General features: G+C 32.4%; 2 protein-coding genes across 2 annotated transcripts; both read left to right on the forward strand.

The window, feature by feature from the left end:
* The first annotated feature begins 3,027 nt into the window (after window positions 1-3,027).
* On the forward strand, window positions 3,028-6,731 carry LOC144568271 (la-related protein 1C-like). The gene is made up of 6 exons (XM_078318565.1): window positions 3,028-3,371; window positions 3,902-4,412; window positions 4,526-4,676; window positions 5,047-5,137; window positions 5,290-5,361; window positions 6,134-6,731. Exons 1-6 carry the CDS (start codon window positions 3,180-3,182, stop codon window positions 6,362-6,364), a joined length of 1,248 nt encoding a protein of 415 aa, XP_078174691.1. The 5' UTR covers window positions 3,028-3,179; the 3' UTR covers window positions 6,365-6,731.
* A 9,490-nt stretch (window positions 6,732-16,221) lies between these two features.
* LOC144548695 (GDSL esterase/lipase At1g20120-like) lies at window positions 16,222-19,927 on the forward strand. Its single transcript, XM_078297429.1, has 5 exons — window positions 16,222-16,543; window positions 18,656-18,786; window positions 18,914-19,147; window positions 19,235-19,496; window positions 19,584-19,927. Exons 1-5 carry the CDS (start codon window positions 16,288-16,290, stop codon window positions 19,775-19,777), a joined length of 1,077 nt encoding a protein of 358 aa, XP_078153555.1. The 5' UTR covers window positions 16,222-16,287; the 3' UTR covers window positions 19,778-19,927.
* The last annotated feature ends 1,884 nt before the right edge of the window (window positions 19,928-21,811 follow it).

The raw sequence follows: 21,811 nt of genomic DNA on the forward strand, positions 1-21,811 counted from the left end.
CTAATTAATTAATTAAATGAACAAAACAATTAAACAAAAAAGTACTGTTAATCATTTTTCATTGTTATAAAAAAGCAATTATATATAAGTGAATAAAATGAAAAGACAAATAATTACATAGTCTAGTGAGCTTCTGTTTGAGTTCATGATCAGTGCAGTTAGTGCTCTTAAAGAAGCCATCAACAAGGTAGTCTTGCATTACCAGTTGCTGAGGGAATGCTTTGCCTAGAGCTAAGATTCTTGCATTTCTTGAATTGGAGTTAGAGATGATCTTGCTGCTGCTATCTCCATTCATATTTGCCATTACAGATGGGAGAATAATTAAGAGGAATAAATTAAGTGTATGTATGTAGTTATTTCATTTGGGGTACTATTGAAGGTTGTATTAATTTATAGGCTTGACTTTGGAGTTGAAATAAATTGTGCATGCATGCATGCATGTACTTAATTTGTTTTAGTTAAGGAGCAATAAGAACATGTTTTGAGGTTGTTGGCAAGTAGCTAGGTGTAGATATTAATTAGCTTCTCCTGTAAGAATTTCTATTTCTATTTTCTCTACCTTCTGATCTTAGCATATTTATATATTTATTACATGCATTATGTCATAGCATTGGTACTTTTGAAGCACAAAACTGTAATAAAGAAATTATATATGTGTTTTGACTCGTCAAATTAAGTCACATATAATTATTGTAGCCAACCTAAGACATGGCTAGCATAGCAGGCCTGTCTATGGGCTGGGTGTTAGATGGGTTTATAAAATCAGCCCATGCATGGTTTCGGATATTTAATTTTTTAAATAGAATTGATTTTAACGGAACAAGCACAAACACAGTTAGATTTTATGAAAAATTGCTCATTGATTCTCTGCCTCGGTAGAGGGAGAAACAAAAAAAAATCCAACTGTTTTGTGAAATTGGTGGAGCTGCTTTTCTTCCTCTACTGAGGTAGGAGATCATAAAATTCAACTACTTGTTTCATTAAAATCACAAAAATTAGTTCTATTTAAAAAAAATGTCCCATGGTCTCTGTCATGGCATTCTAAGTTTCAGAGACCATAATTGATAGTTTCAGTTGTTTTTTTAGTTTAGGTTTTGTCTTACAGTCTTATACTGTCTTAATATGTCCTTTGCTGCCTTTTCTGAATTTGAAAATTGATAATATACAGCCATTTATTAATTGCATGTGTAACTAACTCCACATTTATTATTCTGTTTTGCAGGAATATTAACTTTGGCATGTTCTCTCTGTATATATCATTAATCAATAAACTTACTAAATTACAAGGTCATAAGAAAAAATTAGAATAATTATTTTGTCCATGTTTCTATTTTTACATAATTTAAAGCTTAACCATTGTATCAATTGATATAATTGAGGGTGCATGGGGATGGCATCAATCTGGCAGTTTTAGTGTAAGATCATTATATGATTAATGCCAAAATTTTGGAGGTATACGAAATAATTAGATAGGAGATAGGTAACATTTGGAAATATTAAATACCATTAAAGATAAGGCCATTTATTTGGCTTACTCTTAGGCAGTGATGTAAAAAACGGATTAATCAGTTAATTATTTAATCGGTGGTGGTGGTCATACCGTTACGAATAAACTTGGTAGATGTGTGTTTGCGGATTTTTCCGTTTATTTTCGTTTAGTCGTTTTATTTGTGATTATAAGACTTGTAGGCCTTTTAGTTTATCATTTATTGAATTATTGGGTCATGATCCGCTTTATATATTGGATCGTTTAGTTCGTCAAATTTGTCAATTTATCTGATTAATTTGTTGCATGTTTTATCTTGTCTTATCTAAATTTTTTGTAAATGATAATTTTATAAAACTTTATTAATTAACAAGAAAACTAAATTAAAATAAGTTTGTTTGATAAATTTGATAAGTTAAAATAATCATTCTTGATAAATAATGAATACATTCACATAATTTTATTAAAAACGTAAAATTATCCGTAAAATTCTAATTTATCAGTTGCATACCGATTAAGATACAGTAAAATTTTGACAAAGGTTAAATTGAATATTAGAGAATGGACTCGTGAGATCAAAGCGTATTAATTCTTTGTGACAATGAATAAAATATTAATTATCTATTTGTTAAATGATGTTTTGCTCAACATATATTAAGGTTTGGATAGCATCCTATTCGGATTACTTATTTTGACTTTAGAAATAACGATACAAATGATAGATCATAATACGAACAGATCTGCAGATAGAGTGGAAAAAAAAATAGCACGACAGAGCTGACTCTGTCACAGAACGGTACGGTACGTGTGTGATTCGTGTGTCCCGTGTCGTGATTATTCGCGTATTGTGATCATCTTTTGAAACTTTAGCATGACATGGCACGTCACGTAAAATATTTAATTATGACACGGTACAACACGTGGTTACGTGCAATTATGATCAATAGATATTAATAAAAATGATAAATTTTGAATAAACTAACTTAAATTATAATTAAATCGTCACTTACACAAAACACGTTTGAACATGACGTGAATTACATAACATGATCATTCACATGCTGTAATCATCTCAAACAGTATGGCATAATATTAAAATCACAACGTGCTAACCACAGCACGGCACTCTGTTGGTTTTTTTTTGGCTTCAATCAGTTTTTTTCACCTTATCTGCAGATTGCAAAAGTAACAAAATCTCACTCACAATATTATATTATATATATAAACACACAGACAAATGTATAAATAATAATAAACTTGAGCTAATGAGTCATGACAAAATAACAAGCAGCAGTAGACCAAGGCAGACTAGACTCGGACGGTCGGACCAGATCATTACTCCATATTCTCTAAGCTAACATAATATTTCCATTTAGATCCTCACCGTCCGATTAGATTCCAGGTCAATCCGTCCTGATATAGATTCTAATCGCACGGTGAGAACTCAAACAGAAATATTCTGTTACCTTAGGAATGTGAATTCGGAGACGAGCACACAAACCCATAGAAGAGAAACACAAAAAAGAAAAAAGAATATAGAGAAAAGAGAAACCTCTCTCTCTCTCTCTCTCCTCCCCATCTAACCACCTCCCTTCCCACCTCCCTCCTCACCTCTTACCTCTACCAACAAAACCCTAACCCTAACTTAACCCCACCCCTAGTAGAGGCGCCTCTCTGTCTCTCTCTCTATCTCATGGACCCCGTTCCTGACCCACCTACCTCTCCGCCGACGTTGGAAGTCTCTTCCTCCGTCAAGAAACCTGTTTGGAATATTCCTTCCAATGGTTCCATCGAGGTAAAACCCCCTGTTATAGATGAGAGCTCTTGGCCTGCTCTCTCTGAATCTGCCAAGTCTCCTCTCAAACCTTCCGATGGATCTACTGCCGTGAGATCTCCTCTTTTTGATTTATATTTCTATAAATTTACAAGAGAAGTAGGCATTGCATGCATCGGTTTCTTATCTTCTGTAGATCGATCCTTCTTATTTATATATTAATTAGGTTCTAAGTTTAGATACTATTTCCACTGATTGAGCTAAAAAAAGCTGTGGTTGAGATTTACTGGGGTTTTCCTCAATGTTCCACTATTGGGTTCATAGTTTAATTCATTTTTAATAATTTCCCTTTTATGGATTTTGGGGATTTTTAATTCCACTATTTCGTTGTTCATGCATGGAAAAAGCTTGTGCCTTTTCAATATAATGTACAACAATTTATCCTTTTTCTCTTAATTTGCTCTAAAATTTTGAGAACTACCCTTTCTCAATTGTGTAGACATACATATAATATGCAGTATATTGGGTAGTATGCATTGATGTTCTCATGTTTTGATAGTGAATATCACATTTCTCATTTGTAGGAATACAAGTGACACTGCATTTGAAATATATACTAATATCTGTATGCATTATTTCAGACCTCTGTTGCTGCACCATCCTCGCCATCTCCTTCAAAGCCTCAGTTTGCTAATCAAAACCCTAATTCACCCACAAACTCTAAAAAAACAACCAGGCGTAACATTAATTTATCACCCAACGGGCCCATACCAGCCATGCCACCTCAGAATACCCCGAATTCCGACACAGAGAAGGCAGTCACTGACAGTTGGGATGCGCACACACAAGTTCGGCAAGGAAACAGAGAAAATACTGCAAGAGGAGGAAGAGGGTACAATGGGAACAGAAGGAATGGTAATGGCAATCGTGGTGGGGTCCACCATGGAGGTGGCAGAGGACGTAATGGCGGGGGGTTTGAGGGGCAATATCGTAATTTAAGTGGTCGAGAGATGAATGGGCCACCACCCCATGGGTTTGCTGTATCACCCTATGTTAGGCCCCCACCGCCACCACCTCTTCCCGGAGCTGTACCAGCTCCTTTTATTCCATCGCCAGGTGTTCGACCATCCTTTGGAGCACCTGTGTTCCCCGGTAAGACCAACAGTCTAATTTCATTATCATTACTAAGGTTTATTTCATTATTGCCAAGTTTTTCTTTTATAATATAGATCAGTTTTAACTTCTCTTAACTATATCTTTTGCAGAGATGGCACCACCATCTCCAGTGTACTATGTACCACCAGGAGCCGCGCCTTTTGTGCCACACCCAGTGGGGCCTGCTGCTGTCTTCTTCCCACCACCGCCCGTTGACCCACAACGTGCTGCTCTTGTGAAGCAAATAGATTATTATTTCAGGTACCAAGCAGATGTTGCCATACAATCTAGTATGGATAATTAGGTAAATTTTACAGGTTTATGTCGCTCAAGTGCTGAGTCGATCTCGGTATTCACAGCTCAATGCAAAAAAACCCTAGCATATCCTAGGTGGTGCTGGTAAGGTTAAGTACTGTTACACATCAGACAGTATGTAAATTACTTTAGCTGTATATAGTTCTAGAACTTCATTCTATGTAGCTAATTCTTTTTGCATGAAGGATTTAGAACATTTGAAAATGAACTAAGTTAGTGCATTATCATTAGATGAAGAAAATATAGTGGGCACATTTTTACCACGGGTAATCACTTGTCAATGGTTTGTTACTTGCTGTTGTGTGCTTATATGCAGCTATGACAATCTATGTAAAGATACATGGTTAAGAGGCCAAATGGATGACCAAGGCTGGGTTCCTATTTCTCTCATCGCAGGATTTAACAAGGTAAATTTAATCTTTATATAATATATTTTGTGTTTTTGTCCATTTTTCTATAATTTCAGTGCCGCATAAAGTCTTTTCCCCATTACCTTTTCTGTGATATTCGATGGGTTTGTTAAATGTCAGGGTAATTTGTGAAATATATTGTTTTGTAGGTCAAACTTATAACAACAAATATACCATTTATATTGGAGACTATGCGACTCTCAGCTTTGGTGGAAGTACAGGTATTCTCCTAGTTTTTGTTTTACTTTGTAATTTGTATTTCATTTACTTGTGGTATTTTATTTTTTTTTATAAAAAAATAATCAGGTCACTCAGGCATGGTTAACCTTTCAACTTAAATTATCATATTAAATTTGAAGTGCTTTTGTGATTTCATTCAAAATATACCTCAATTATTATTATTATTTTTATTTTACCTGTTATATAACAATTAATTTGTCATTTGCTGTGGGTCAATGCATGCTAATTTTATGTTATTTTTGTTTGTTTGAGTTTGATCTGTTTCACTCCTGTTATCTATTGCATGCATGCATGCATGCTATTTTGTCAGTAGTGTAATGTCCTTTGGAGTGAGGTTATGGTAATATCTATATAATGGATTGACCCGTGCTATGGATCCATATCTCTATTTTCAAAGTTCAAACAGTTGATCCAAACCATTAAACATGATCTCCATATGAACATGTACGTGGAGACTAATTTTACATTTTTTTAGAATTTCTTTCCTATTTTTTTAGATAGGTAGAAAATCACTTGTATAGTTGTATCTAACAATTTTGTACAATCTGAAAGGTGTGATTTTCTATTTGTCTAAATAAATAGTAAAAAAAAAAAGAATTCGGTCTCCAACTACATTATCATATGGAGATCACGGTTAACGGTTTGAATTGAATATTTGAAATTTAGAAGTAGAGATATGGATCCGTAGCAAGGGTTCACTCATGGCCTTTGTTAATATATAAAAAATAACAAAATGTGTTTGCCAAATGGCAGGGTGATAAGATAAGGAAACGTGGCGATTGGATGAATTGGATACTTCCACCTGAGACACCTGTCACGCCATCTCAGTCGACACAGCACAGCACTGATAACCTGACAGCACAATTTCAAACTGTCAGTGTTGCCAGTTCGTCAAACCAGAGTGGTGTTACCCGATCTGGTGAGTCTGGAAGTGGTATTAAAAGCGCAGTAGAAGAAGAGGTAGATCATACACAGAGAAATTGACATTTGAGTTATAAAGAATGCAGTGAATGAAGGCATTTATAAATTTTGTTGGGAAATATCACAGAGATTGTGAAAATGATTTTGATGGAGTAATTATCGAGAGGCGAGAGGGGAGGCAGTAAAGTTGAAACAGGAGAAGTGAGAATGGATGTGGGTTTCATGGTATGAACATTTTGCATTTAATACCAGAGAGCGTTGAGGTGTTGATGGTGTCTATTTCTATCCTCCTTTTCTTTTTCTTTTTTCTTATTTAGTTTTATTTTTATAATGTGTTTTTTTTTCATGGCTGCAACTTGCAAACCTCCATTTTTGAGTGAGGAGTCTCACTTGACATTTTGGAAAATGATGGCAATGAATTATATTAACTTTCTTGGACTGGTTTTTTTTTTTTTTTTTTTTTTTTTTTGAAACTAAAAATTGTTTCTTGCCAAATAATAGTAGTGTACTCCATTTTGTGGGTTTTTTCTTATGTTATTGAGTAAATTATATGGTATTTTTAAGATTTTTTGGACTTCAGTTATTTGATTTTTTTTCATTATTTATGCAATTATTTTAGGAGTAATGTTTTCTTGGCAAATTTTTGTTAATTTTGGTTTTTGAAAGAAACATTATATTGTATTAATATAGAAAACTTGGTGGTTATAGAATACTGGGTTAAACTACGAGTATTGTTATGTCGATGTGATCTCAAGTTTATTCAAACAGAGCGTAACACTTGCTTGAAAATGACAGTGGCGTGAGTCGTGACAGATTAATATCTTTTCACACTTGAAGCATGAATTTCCCCAGAAAAAAATTTCTCTAGAGGTTGGGACCTGAGGCAAATTTTGTGAACCAATTTGGTCACGGCACGGTACTAAAATGGAGTATGGCTAATATAACATCAGTGTCATTTCAGTTTATATAACACAAATTCTATAACCTATCAAATCAAATTCAAATGGTGAATTCAAACCGTTCAAACTAATTTACTTTATGACGTTTACATGTAAGTTTTTTTTATTTTCGACTTATTTTAGTATCAAATCAAGCGGCAAAAAAATTGAAAAATGAATGTATTAAAATTAACTTAAAAACTTACACATTTGACCGCTTGACTTGATACCAAATAAACTCAAAAACTTATAAATTTTATATGTAAACGCACAACTAATGAAATAAATCGATTTGAACGGTTTGGATTCACCATTTAAACTCGATTTGATAGGTTTTGGAGTTGGTGTTATATAGACTGAAATGACACTGATGTTATATTAGCCATACTCACTAAAATGTAGTTAAATGTGACCAATAAAGTTTGAACACGGTATGTATGGTCAGATATGACTAACATGATATAACTGTTTCTCCGAATTTGATCACAATAAGGCATGTAAAAATTTAAATTTGACTTGATTATGATTAGCCACTACAAAAAATGGAACGATACAAATTTGCATCCCTAGACATGTTGTTATTGAATCGAATTGAATTGATCCATAATAATTATTTAAATAAATTTGAATCATAATAAAGCCATTAAACGGTTCACATGAAATTTGTATTAATTTGTTGCTAACTTGCTATAGAGGCTTTTCAAGGCCCACTAATGAATGAAAACTTAAAAGCCTTTAAAAATTCACATTAATTTGGTTGATGTTGTCGCTCACGCCGCTCACGCTCTCTCTTTTCAAGACCCACCTTATAATTATATTGGGTTAAAGTAACTGCTGGAGTTTGAGGTTTTGTTATTTCCTACTTACAAATTGGTGGCTCTTGTGACAATGAATCCGGAACTTAAAAACTTGCTTGTATAACATGAGATGGGATATGGTGCATTGCAATGCATGAAACCTCTTATGCATTGCACTATAAATTATGGATTTAAAGTCGAAACGATCGATCCGAACCGTTCATCTTGTTCTTCATATTAATATGTGCTTGGGGACCAAATTTTACATTTTTTGAATTTTTTTTACTATTTATTAAGTAATTTTGAAAGTCGCTGATCTGATGATCCAGAAAATTTTACTGTTTTTTTACTGTTCACAGCAAAACAGCAATTTTCAAAAATGCTTAATAAATAGTAAAAAAATTCAAAAAAATATAAAATTTGGCCTCCAAGCACATTTCAATATAGATTAAACATCTAACGGTTCGAATCAGTCGTTTGGACTTTAAATCCGTAATTATAGTGCAATGCATAAGGAAGTTCATGCATTGCAATGCATGATAGCATCATCTCGTAAAACATTTCATCATTTTTCATATGTATTATATATGTATAGTATTTGGAGCTTTATAGCTTTAAATGTTTGTATCCGTATCCGCTTCCGCTTCGTTTAGGGATTAATTTTCCGGATCCAAATTTCCGAATTCGGATATTAATCTTTAAACGGAGATACCGTTAGATCCGGTTTCCAGCTGGTACGGACTAAGCCAGCTTACCTCCTTTAACCCACAGCTGATCCGCATAAGCCAGACAGACCTGCGATCTTTGCTCTCTGCGATGAACTTAAGGCATCGCCCGCTCCGGTATTTATATAAAGTCTCTCTCACCCTTTTACCCAGCCACGTGGGACTAATCAAATTAACAAATATCCTGACACACTCTTTCTTTCCTGATTTTTTTCTTTCTTTTTCACCTTTTCTTCTCCATTTTAAAGTCAATGGCCACCTCCATTTCTGCTCTTTTTTTGTTTTTGTTTTTGTTTTTATTATTTCTTCCTTTCTTAATGTTCTTTTTATTCAATTTCTATTATTTATTCTTCGCTTTTTTGTGGATCAACAATAATGTAAAAAAAAAGTGATATTTTTTAATTTAAATAGATGAATTTTCATATTGGAATTTTGTTAATAATTGTTTGTATCTTAAAGTTCACATGACTCAATTATCCGATAATTATTCGTTTCGTATCTGTATTTAAATTCGTCTTTGTAAATTATCTGCTCCATATCCATATCCGTTTAAAACGGATTTGATTTTGAATTTTGACATTTGTTTACTATCCGTATTCATATTCGTATCCACTCAATGAGTGACAGATACAAATTTGGTATTAGCATTATCCGCTCTGAATTCGCTCTATTTTCAACCCTTATTTCACGAGTTATGCATTAGCAAATAAAATTCATAAAGAGTTCGGCTAAATTGCTTCTGGAATCGCTTCGACTGAAATGCTTACGGGTCAAATTTTAATGTTTGATGTTCGAAACGTCGATCTAAGTAGTTCAACAAATTGGTATATAATAAACATATAGAATACCAAATTTTTTTTACTATTTTTGGAGTTTATTTTAACTATTATTTATGATTTTTAAAAGACAGCCTCTTTTGACTTAAAAAATACTTTTATTTTTAGGTCCAAATAGGCCATCTTCCAAATATCACAACAAATAGTAAAAATCAGTATTCTAAATGTTTATTATATAGCTAATTTATTGAGTTACTTAGGTTGATGTTTCGAAGATGAAATATTAAAATTTGATCCATAAGTACTTCGGCCGAAGTGTTTCCGAAAGCATATTAGTTAACCTCAATTTATAAATTTATAAATAATTCAATAAAAATCAAGCATATTAAATAAATAGACATAATTTTAAAATTGATAAATTAAGAATCAATCAACTAAGGAATCGCACTGATTAATACATATATATAGTTTGTCTAGGTAACATAAAACATATTTAAGTGTTGGTGTTAGTTGGAAGAGTTGATATATAATTATGTGTGTTATTAATTGTTTGTAGCTCAGAATCATCATGTTTTTTTTTCTGCTAGAGAGGACACATAATAAGACATATATATAAAGCAAAATGGAAACAAAACCATGTTGTTGGTATTAAGTTATCATGTTCAAATTAGTTAAATGTCATGATCAGAACAGATCGAGGTTGTATTTGATATAAAGGGCCTCAAATAATTGTCATATATAGCTAGTATTCAATCATTTTGGGATCAACTGTTTCACTATGTGATTATATATCAAGAGAAGAGAACAGAGTAAATCTGATGGGCATTGGTTTTTATCAGTGTTTTAAATAGCGCGCTATAGCGCCGCTATAGCGTTTTCCGACCAAAAAAGCTATGGCGCTATACCCAAATAGAGCCGCTATAGCGCGCTATTCCGCGCTATAGCGCCGCTATTTGAGCATAGCGCGATTTTTTTAACCCGTACGCTATTTCGCGATAAACGCTATTTAAACCATTGGTTTTTATATTGGGTCTAATTAATTCTAACACCGTTCGATCCGTATTAAGTTATGTATGTACGGAAATTAAAGTAGACACACATATTTAAAACAGAGTGCATGCATCTTAATACAGATCAGGCGGTGACTGAGCTCATCTCTGAATTCATATGTCAATAGTATTCAATCCTTTTGGGATCTAGATATTGATATTTATAAAAGATTCGTTCTTAATAATTAAATTCACAATTCAATATACAATATTCGGATTTTAAGAATATACTAAATTGGATTGGGATATATTCTCAAATCAAGATAAAAGAAACTTTGAAAAGAAAATACAAAAAAAGGATAACTATACGTGAGATTTCATTACTTCTAAATGTTCATGAAATGTGTGTATAGATCATATTTAGATGTCATTTATTAAACATTGTTAAGATTGTCAATTTAATTCTTTGTCAATGAATATCAATCCTATATAAGTATATTTTTAGATGAATCCTAGTTATTTTTTTTTTTATATTTTCTAATAACAAAAATTGAAAAATGTATATGTCAAATAAACAGTTAGATGTGATCTATATTATTTTCTCTATATGCACATACAACTATATTACTTTTCGATTTAATTGTTATATGAATTAATAAGTTAAAAAAAAAAATATCGAGAAATTATCCACATCAATGTAATTTTACAAGTTCTTGATAGCAATCAAAACAAAATTAGCATGTCATAATATTTTACATGTATAGAAGAAAAAAAATATATATATCATATCTAATAATTTGATTTGGCATTCAAGTTTTAAATTATAAGTTATTAAAATTTTAAAAAATAATACATACAAAAGGCACAAAAATAACAAAATTAGAGGTTTTTGAACCGTCAAAAGAAATAGTCATAATTCATAAAGGTTAATTTAATTAAATTTGATTTTCTTAGTTTGTAAATTTGTAATGTAAACACACACAAAATTTTCACTCACGTCATGCATGTATTTTATTAAATTTTGACTAAAAAAAAATTCAAATTATGTTTAAAAATTCGAATTCTTATTAAATATTAAGTTTTAAACAAAACATATTTATGAATTAAGATGTTGGTAAACAGTGTTGTAAATAATAGTATGCACTCGTCCGACATACATAGTACCATTAAGTGATTAATTGAGAATCCATAATAATTTAATCGCCACCAATGATTAATGAACCGATTAAACAGCTTAACCGGCCGTTTTTTACAACACTGCAATGCTAAATATAGCACTTGTGTAGTTGTGTTGGAAAACGTTTGCTATATGACATTTATTGTTATTTATTACATGCTTGTTCAACTATGAAAATTTTATATCATAAATAATTAATTATTCATCGGAAGAAGCAGTTCCAACGGTCCAATTGTAACATGAGCTGGACCTTAATTGTAATTAGGAGTTAGGACCATGCATGGCCAATTGCGTAGGTTAATGCATCTACTCCCCCCCACACAATCACATCACCGAAATATCTTAAAAGTTGATTATCTGTAGAAAATCCGGACCGGTCAAATCTTTACTACATGAATCTCAAAAACAACAATTAATAGTATCATTTGTTGTGAGAACCAATATTTGATCTAGAGACAAAGTCAATGTTTTTTGTGTGGGAGATCACATGTTCGAAACTCAAAAGAGACAATTCTTAATAAATATTAAATATTTGGGTGATTTGACCTCCAACTTTTACTTAAAAAATACCGTCTTGTGCATTGCAAATAGGAACTGAACTAAACACGATTCTTTTGTAATACTTTATATATATAGAGAGAGAGAGACTAATATGCTTTCGGTAGCATATGGGCCAAAATATTACCAGTCCAAATTTGAAATTTTAAAATTCAAAAAGTTGATCTGAACCGTTCATCTTGTTTTCCATATTAATATGTGCTTGTAGACCAAATTTTACATTTTTCTGAATTTTTTTACTATTTATTAAGCCACTTTGAAAATTGTTGATCCAACGGTGGCTTAACAAAACAGTAAAATCAGAAGTCACCGTTGGATCAGCGATTTTCAAAGTAGCTTAATATATAGTAAAAAAAAATTCAAAATCCGTCAAATCGGTTTCAAATGACGAATCCGAACAGTTGGAACCCGCCTATTTTACGTGTGATGCATCTACATGTGAAATTTTTAAACTTTCGAATTAGTTTAGTATAAAGTCAAGCGGTCAAAACATGTTCAAAAAATGAATGCACTAAAATTATAACCTTCTAATTTTGACCAATTGACTTTATACTAAACTAATTCGAAAGTTAAAAAAATTCACATGTAGACGCATCACACGTAAAATAGACGGGTTCCAACGATTCGGATTCGTCATTTGAAACCGATTTGACGGGTTTTGAAGTCAAGCTCACCAAACACTTTGGTGAGCTTAAGAACACCCTAGTTCTACTCCACATTTTAACATATATATTATATTATATATACATATACATATATTATATTATATTATATATAGAGTTAGGCTAGGGTGCTATGGATAGCATAGTGGCCTCTATGCTACGGCTCAATATTCGAGTTTTCAAAATCCAAACGGTCGATCCGAACCGTTCATCTTATTCTCCATATTAATATCTGCTTGGAGACCAAATTTTACATTTTTCTGAATTTTTTTACTATTTATTAAGTATTTTACAAAATTGTTGATCCAACGGTGGCTGCACAAAACAGTAAAACCGTTGGATTAGCGATTTTCAAAGTGGCTTAATAAATAGTAAAAAAATTCAGAAAATTATAAAATTTGGTCTCCAAGCAGATATTAATATGGAGAATAAGATGAACGGTTCGGATCGACCGTTTGGATTTTGAAAACTCGAATATTGAGCCGTAGCATAGAGGCCACTATGCTATCCATAGCACCCCAGCCTAACTCTTATATATATACATATACATATATTATATTATATTATATATACATGTACATATATTATATTATATTATATATACATATTACGGTCCAAATTTGATTTTTCAAAATCCAAACGGTCGATCTGAACCGTTCATCTTGTTCTTCATATTAATATGTGCTTGGAGACCAAATTTTACATTTTTCTGAATTTTTTTACTATTTATTAAGCCACTTTGAAAATCGTTGATCCAACGGTTTTACTGTTTTGTGCAGCCACCGTTGGATCAGCAATTTTCAAAGTGGCTTAATAAATAGTAAAAAAATTCAGAAAAATGTAAAATTTGGTCTCCAAGCACATATTAATATGGAGAACAAGATGAACGGTTCAGATCGACCGTTTGGATTTTGAAAAATCAAATTTGGACCGTAAGCACTTCGGACCATATACATTCGAATGCACATTAGCCTATCTCTACATATATTATATTATATTAATTTTTCTTACGGCCATTAAAAATCCGGCATGAAAAATGTTGATCCGGATTATTTGTAGCAGTCTTTCGAATAAATCAAATTATATAGTATTCCATCTATTTTTTAAAAAATATAATAAATATTTGTAATATTTCAATACAAAAAATAAAAAAATTATAAATAAAAACTGAAAAATGAAAAAAAAATTTCCTAAAAAAAAAAAAAATCCTAAATCCGGAAAAAATAATTCCGGATTTAGGATCCAATTTCCGGAAAAATTTTTTCCGGAAATTGTATTGAAACCGGAAATTTTTTTTCCGGTTTGGGTAGTTTTCGAAAAAATAAGCGGTTTGATTAATTTTTTAAATTTATATATTTTTTTGAATAGAAATAAAAAAAGCGGTGAGTCACATCCAATAATGATCATTATCATGTGACGGTGATTTGCAAAACAGATAGCAGCAATTAATGCAAATTTAAAGCCGCCCCAGCAGCTCCGTGTCACATGATAAATTTATAGTTTGCACTGTGCAGAGAAGATTTTATTCTTCAGAATCAAGTCTCTAGATAAACTTTCTTATTATTTTAAACAAATAGTATAAATACCAGCAACTTTTTTTATAAATGTCTCAAACTTCTATATATTATAAATAAATTAACGCTTAATCCTAAGAGTACAAACCTCTATGCTATCAAACCAGATCTTTAATTAATTATAGGTTAAAGAAAAAAATATATAAATATTGAAATAAACTAGCTTAGTGCTAGTTTAATGTTAAAAAAACACATAGTCAAACAGTTGTTTTTTTAATGAATATATGTTAAAAACAATTAACTTATTACGTATTAAAGATAATTAACAAAGTTTTTTTTTATAAATAACTTAATCTGTTAAAAAATGCTATTAAATGTTTAGAAATAGAGGAGGGATCAGATGACACCCTTTTTTGGTGACATCGAATGACATTGTGCATTTTCAAAGTTTTCAAAGTCCAAACCATTCAACTTGATGGATATGTTAAAATGTGCTTGCAGATCAAATTTTACATTTTTCTGAATTTGTTTACTATTTATTAAGTATTTAACAAAATCGCTATATTTAGACTGTTGAATTTTTGTACCCACCTTAATAAATAGTAAAAAAAATTCAAAAAAACGTAAAATTTGATCTGCAAGCACATTTTAACATATTCATCAAGTTGAACGGTTTGGATCGACTATTTGAAATTTGAAAATACATGATGTCATCCGATGTCACCAAAAAAGGGTGTTATCTGATCCCTCCTCTTAGAAATAAAACAATTATAAAATTGATGTTCATTCACTTATTCAGTGATGCCATCGTCAAAGTAAGATCTTGAAACACAAATTTGGATTATAGCAAAAAATAATAAAATAATAAAATAATAAAATGATTAATTGACATTTATTATCAGTTTATCTTGCATAAACTGATCACAGATTTTGAACATAAATAAAACTATACAAAAAAGGAGTGTCAATTTCTAATTAGTTATCAACTAGCTAGTACTGGTACCAGTACCAGTACACAAGTCATTATAAAGTCACCAGCATTTTGCACATTAATTGTCATCAAATGCTTACATATGCAGCTGGTCACAGTGCATTCTGTAAGTAACCAAAGACAAAATAAAGATTTGAGATCAAGTAACTCAACTGTCCTCTATTTGAATTTCAAACTTAATTATCACATTTCCACACATAGAACATTGTTTTTGTCACTGAACCAAAAACTAATTTTCAAAATTAATACTGCCATGAAAATCAACTGCATGCACTAGCTAATATTACATAATCTCACATTATCTCCTTATTAGTATCAACAAATGTATATATGATCAAATAATGCTGATTTTTGTAACAATTTATTAATTGGAAAGTTAAAAATTTGTTATATTATTTTCTTTACATTGATCAATTGCTGTAAACTTTGTTTATAAGCATTACAAATATTAGGTCAAAATTATAAATGTCATACCAGACCATAGTCAATAGTATTCTCACTAGTTTGAATGAAAGTTCATTCTTGTCAGAGAAATTCTAGATTCAAGCAAGGGTGGGGCCCACAGTTATGAAGAAACTATACCAGTTTACTTTACACTGTTTAACAAACTGGCACTCAAGAGTCAAGATACTTCATTGTTTTCACTGCTCATGCACCTACCCAATTAGTATTTTTGTTTAAACAAAATCTAGCTAGCACTTAATTTGAACAGTGTAGAAATTAAAAGCCTAAAAATAAAGCATATGTGGGGACATTCCTACAATAAAAAGTAGAAGAGGCCTCCAATCTCCATCTCTTATAAAAAGAGATGTCATTCTACATTTGATAGCAACCAAAACCAATCAGAGAGAACACAAAAATGGAGGGAAAGAGACTGCTTATTTGTGTTTTGGTTTCCCTGTATCATCTGTCATGTGCAATGGCATACTCGTTTAACCAGACAAAACCAATGGTACCGGCTATAATTGTATTCGGCGACTCGATTGTCGATCCGGGGAACAACAACGACCTCAAAAGCCCGATCGTAGCTAACCATCCACCATACGGGCAGAATTTTTACGGGCATAAAGCGACCGGACGGTTCTCGAACGGAAAGATCCCAACCGACTTAATTGGTAACTAATCAATTGAACCTTCACATACTTGTTTTTGGTATCTTTTTTTAGTGATGCTATTGTAATGGTACTATATATGTATAGCGCATGTTGGTCGGTACTATAGATTAATATTTTACGTGATCTCTATATATATGAAAATGTACTTGCAAACTAAATTTTGTATTTATTAGAATTATTTTACTATTTTTTAGATAGTTTGGTGGAAAATCACTACTTTTGAATGATCTAGAATTTTTAGGTCAAGCAATCTAAAAAAAGAGTAAAAAATTTCTAAAAAAATGTAATTTGATCTATAAGTACATTTTTATATTGAGAACATGTTGAACGGTTCAATTTGATTGTTTGGATTTTTTTTATATGGTGATGATATTGTTGAACGGTTCAGATTTATTATTTGGATTTAAAAATAAAAATATTAATTCATAGTACATACCATTATACGATATACATAGTACCATAGCCTCACTCATCTTTTTTAGTATGGATTATATTACATTGAAAATCTTTGCAACTATAAAGATACAATATACTTTACAATAATATTTTAGCTAAATGAGATGAAAATATATAAAACTCTTTACAGTACTATTTTTGAAAATTATACTGAAATGAACATAAAAATCTTATGTAATTAGTAAAAATAAAAGCTTTTGTTAGTGTGGTAGAAACAAAAAGAAGGTAAGAACAGTAGCATTGATTAGGCTACAAAAATAGTTAGGTTGTGTGGCCCATGTATATATATATATTGAATCCCTCGGATTGTGACATTCTACCAACGGACACCAACGGTTAATGTAAAGACGCTTGATTTTCTGTATAGCAAATATGTGCAATTGCATCATGCAGCAAAGAATATAGTGACAAGTTAATGATTCAGGAAAGGTTCAGCGGGATTAAAAATTTATGATTCGGAAATAATTTGGGTATAAATCTGAATTATACATTGAGAGAAACAAAAAATCCCACAAGAGAGCCAGAAAAAATCACAAAAAATTCGAAAAAATTCGGAAAAAGTTCGTAAAATTCGTGAATTATTTGAAAAAAAATCGGGAAACAGAATAATACGGGGATTTACTTGTGAATAATTCACGAATCTTGTAAATTTTAGATGGTAATTAAGAACGACAACATATGGTAAATTTAGATAGTAATTTAAAACAATAATATTATTATTGAATCATTTGTTATCATATTGAAAATAATTTCTTAAAAAAAAACTAGAAAGCAAAATTCCTAGTAATAATCCTGCAATATGTCAAGTTATTTCTGAACTATATATTAGCTTATCTAAATTAACATAGTTTTCCCTTTAGTAAATTCTATATTGAGAGCCAATAAACAATAAACTAGAGACAAAACATCGCCCCCCGAATTTTACATTAATTAATATGGGGTCATCATCAATTCATCATAATAAAAGGGCATGTGCACAAATAATAATCCAATTTGTGCTCACCCTCCTCATTAAATCCTAATTTGTCCTTTCAAATCCATGCACAACCCAAAAACAATACTCAAAATTAATTCCAGTTCTACTAATAGCATCATAGCATGTAGCTAATTGCATCTGAGATCCACACACACATATATATATACCTTACATATTTGTAACCCATATACTTTTATTGCATGTATTCGTTCTTAATTGCTTCCTCTTCTTTTCCATAACAAATTACATATGAGGCAAGCAAAGCTTTGCAAAAGGGTTCAAATGCACCCAAATTTTTGTGCACCCAAATGCACTCTATCATTTTTCTCCGTTTTTAAAGTCCGGATAGTTAATCCGAACCGTTAGATGCGATCTATATATTAAAATCGCTAATCCAACGGTTTTACTGTTTTGTGCAGCCACCGTTGGATCAACAATTTTGTAAAATACTTAATAAATAGTAAAAAAATTCAGAAAAATGTAAAATTTGGTCTCCAAGCAGATATTAATATGGAGAATAAGATGAACAGTTCGGATCGACCGTTTGGATTTTGAAAACTCGAATATTGAGCCGTAGCATAGAGGCCACTATGCTATCCATAGCACCCCAGCCTAACTCTATATATATATATATATATATATATACTGCAAGATCTAACACTTGTAACTTTTTGTTTCAGCTTCAGGACTAGGAGTAAAAGATTTGCTACCTCCTTATGTGGGTTATCCACTGACTCCAGAAGACATCCTCACTGGTGTTAGCTTTGCTTCAGGGGCCACAGGATTTGACCCTCTTACCCCTGTTATTGTGGTATCATTTTCATACCTTCACTTAGCAAAACAAAATTCAAAACTAAATGCATATAAATATATCCTCCATATATTACATCCTTTGAGGAGGATATATATTTGTTAATGTTTTATTTATTTATTTTCAGAATGTCATACCAATGATGGACCAACTGAAGATGTTTGCCGAGTACAAGGAGAAACTAAAAGCCATAGCTGGTGAACAAAAGGCGGCCAAGATTATATCCGAGGCATTATACATCATCTGTGTTGGAACCGATGATGTTGCAAACACATACTTCACAACCCCTTTTCGTGTCATAGATTATGATATACCATCTTATGTCGATTTTCTCGTCTCCCATGCTAGTACCTTCATCAAGGTATCTAATGAGGCTTTCTGACAAAATGCTGCTAAAACACAATGGTGCTTGGCTTTTATTTATTTTGATTCTCTGTTATTGTGGCAGAAACTTCATGAAATGGGAGCACGAAAGATCGGTTATGTCGGTCTTCCACCGATAGGTTGCGTGCCGTCACAGAGAACTGTTGGAGGAGGGCTTGAAAGAAACTGTGAACCGAAACGGAACTACGCTGCACAACTTTACAACTACAAGATCCAGGTGGAAATTGAACAAATACTAAAAGGGCCAAGCTTTAAAGGATCAAAGATAACATATCTCGACATTTACAATATTTTGCTCGACATGATCCAACGGCCTGGCTTTTATGGTAAATTAGTCCTTCAGATTTTATTTTCTTCTTTTAAAAAGGTTACTATTTCATCATTTAATTTCAATTTGAGTGATAAATTTATAGGATTTGAGGAGGCAACCAAGGGATGTTGTGGCACGGGATTAATCGAGGTAACGAAGCTATGTAACAACAAGACGTCGACGACTTGCTCTGATGTAACAAAATATATATTTTGGGATAGCTTCCACCCGACTGAACGAGGTTACAAGGCCATTGTCAACAATATTTTCGACAATTATCTCCATGCATTAATCTGAAGAAGCAAATGAAAGCAATCGATCTGCGTGCACTTTTTAGATATAATCTGTGCCTTTCTCCCTTCTTCTTGAATTGTTTTTGTTATGTTATATGAGATTCATCATTTGTAAAATTCTATGAACATTCCAAAATTAAGATATTTTTTTTTCATGTAGCAACTTTTATCTTGTTGCTGTTGGTTTCCATGTTAAGATCATGAAAATCTCACCTCAAATATCAATTCTTCTGCAGAGAGTTATGACTAGAATGACAAAAATGGTAGACCAAGGTTTATATATATATATATATATATCACCCCAGCAATTTTTAGATGTATTTTTGTGAAAATTGAACCCACATTTCTCCGCAGAGAGACATAGCTCATGCCACAGCACCAAGCTCAAATTTCTAGACCAAGGTTGATATGATGAACTGCTTTTTAAATGATTAAGGATTTCGGTTATATATAGTCCACATTGGTATACACAAGTTGACTTGCTTATGATTACAAATATGTCATTTCCAAGATGGCCCAACAAGCCCAAAGCACAAAAAAAGTGATCCATTTCTATTGTATCTCACAAGTTAACACTACATTGAAAGGTTCTTGGGTTTCAGTTTCAGCTAAGGAGAAGGAATTTTGTCTATTCCTGATTTCTAAAATTAATGTTAGAAATTATGACTCGATTATAACTGAACGTGCCATGGGGGTGAAGTAGTGGTTTGCTAAACCCGTTAGGGGTTGAACCCGTTTTGCCCGGTCCGTACCCGTTGCCTGGGTACAAACGGGTAGACGGGTAATAAACGGACCGGACAACATAATTTTGAAAAAAACCCGTTGTACCCGTACCCGTCTACCCGCCAACCCGTACCCGCCTACCCGTACCCGTCTACCCGTACCCGTACCTGACCCGTTACAAAATTTGAATTTCAAAATTTTTTTGGCGGCACCCTATAGAATTCAGATCCAGTGCAATACCTGACTTTGTAGAATGAGATCTGAGTCATCAATTTTAATTTGGCATGAATCTCAAAACGGACCCCTATATCTAAACTCCATCCGGGATGTCCTTTAACTTGGCACGAATCTCAAAGCATAAAAATTCAGAAAAAAATAGAAAAGAAAAAAAAAAAAAAAAAACCCGCCCGTACCCGGGATACCCGTACCCGTCAACCCGCAACGGGTACGGGTAATAAACGGGTAGGGTAGTGGTTTTGGGAAAACTACCCGTCTACCCGTTGCGGGTTGTACCCGTACCCGTCCTACCCGTCTACCCGCCCTACCCGTTACCCCTAACGGGTTACCCGGAACGGGTCACGGGTAACCCGTTAGCAAACCACTAGGGTGAAGACAGCGCCAATACAAAACGGATACCGATATTTTAATTAATACTCTAAAAATAATGAAATTAAAAAACATCTACTCCGTTTTTTAAAAAAAAAATTCCTGACCGTCCCCAATGGAGTGGTCCACTCTCACCACTAGATTGCCCTGCACTGGGGCAGTCAGCTATTAAAATCAGCCCTCCTCCCAGTGGAGCGGTCAGCTATAAAACCTACTATATATTGGTTTTTTCTCTTCCGTTCACTCAAAATTCATTCAAAACGGCTGAGCAAAGACAAAGAGAAAGAAAAAGAAAAAGAGAAGAAGAGAAAGATGATTTTTTTGACGACTCCAAATATTTTTTTAATTACTTTTTAAATTGTAATATATTAGTTTTTAAATGTTTAATTGTTATTTAGAATCAACCGATTTTGTAATTATTTAATTATTATTTAGATGTAATTTGTTAAGGACAAAATGGAGAGCGCGCACGCTGCTTTTTTATTTTTTTTTTATTTTCCATTGCAATTCTCCTCCATCATTTCTCTCCGTTTTTCCTCCCAGAAAAATGAGCTAAAGCCTAAAGACCACGAACTTGCACGACCATTTCGTGATTGAACAAAAATACCATCTCATTATGTTAGTGGTAATAAAGAAAGAAAATATATATCCTTATATCATTTTCGTGTGAGCAAGAGAAAATTCTATTGTATGGAAACTGCACTGGAAC

Source organism: Carex rostrata, chromosome 2 (assembly GCF_964058835.1).
Source record: "Carex rostrata chromosome 2, lpCarRost1.2, whole genome shotgun sequence".
Classification (NCBI taxonomy): Eukaryota; Viridiplantae; Streptophyta; class Magnoliopsida; order Poales; family Cyperaceae; genus Carex; species Carex rostrata.

Excerpts from the sequence above, each read along its gene's own strand:
- LOC144548695 (XM_078297429.1), top strand. The coding sequence starts at position 16,288 with ATGGAGGGAAAGAGACTGCTTATTTGTGTTTTGGTTTCCCTGTATCAT. Across the intron at positions 19,148-19,234 it reads ATGCTAGTACCTTCATCAAG|AAACTTCATGAAATGGGAGC; the intron begins GTATCTAATGAG and ends TTATTGTGGCAG. Across the intron at positions 19,497-19,583 it reads CCAACGGCCTGGCTTTTATG|GATTTGAGGAGGCAACCAAG; the intron begins GTAAATTAGTCC and ends ATAAATTTATAG.
- LOC144568271 (XM_078318565.1), top strand. The coding sequence starts at position 3,180 with ATGGACCCCGTTCCTGACCCACCTACCTCTCCGCCGACGTTGGAAGTC. Across the intron at positions 5,138-5,289 it reads TCATCGCAGGATTTAACAAG|GTCAAACTTATAACAACAAA; the intron begins GTAAATTTAATC and ends ATTGTTTTGTAG. Across the intron at positions 5,362-6,133 it reads CAGCTTTGGTGGAAGTACAG|GGTGATAAGATAAGGAAACG; the intron begins GTATTCTCCTAG and ends GCCAAATGGCAG.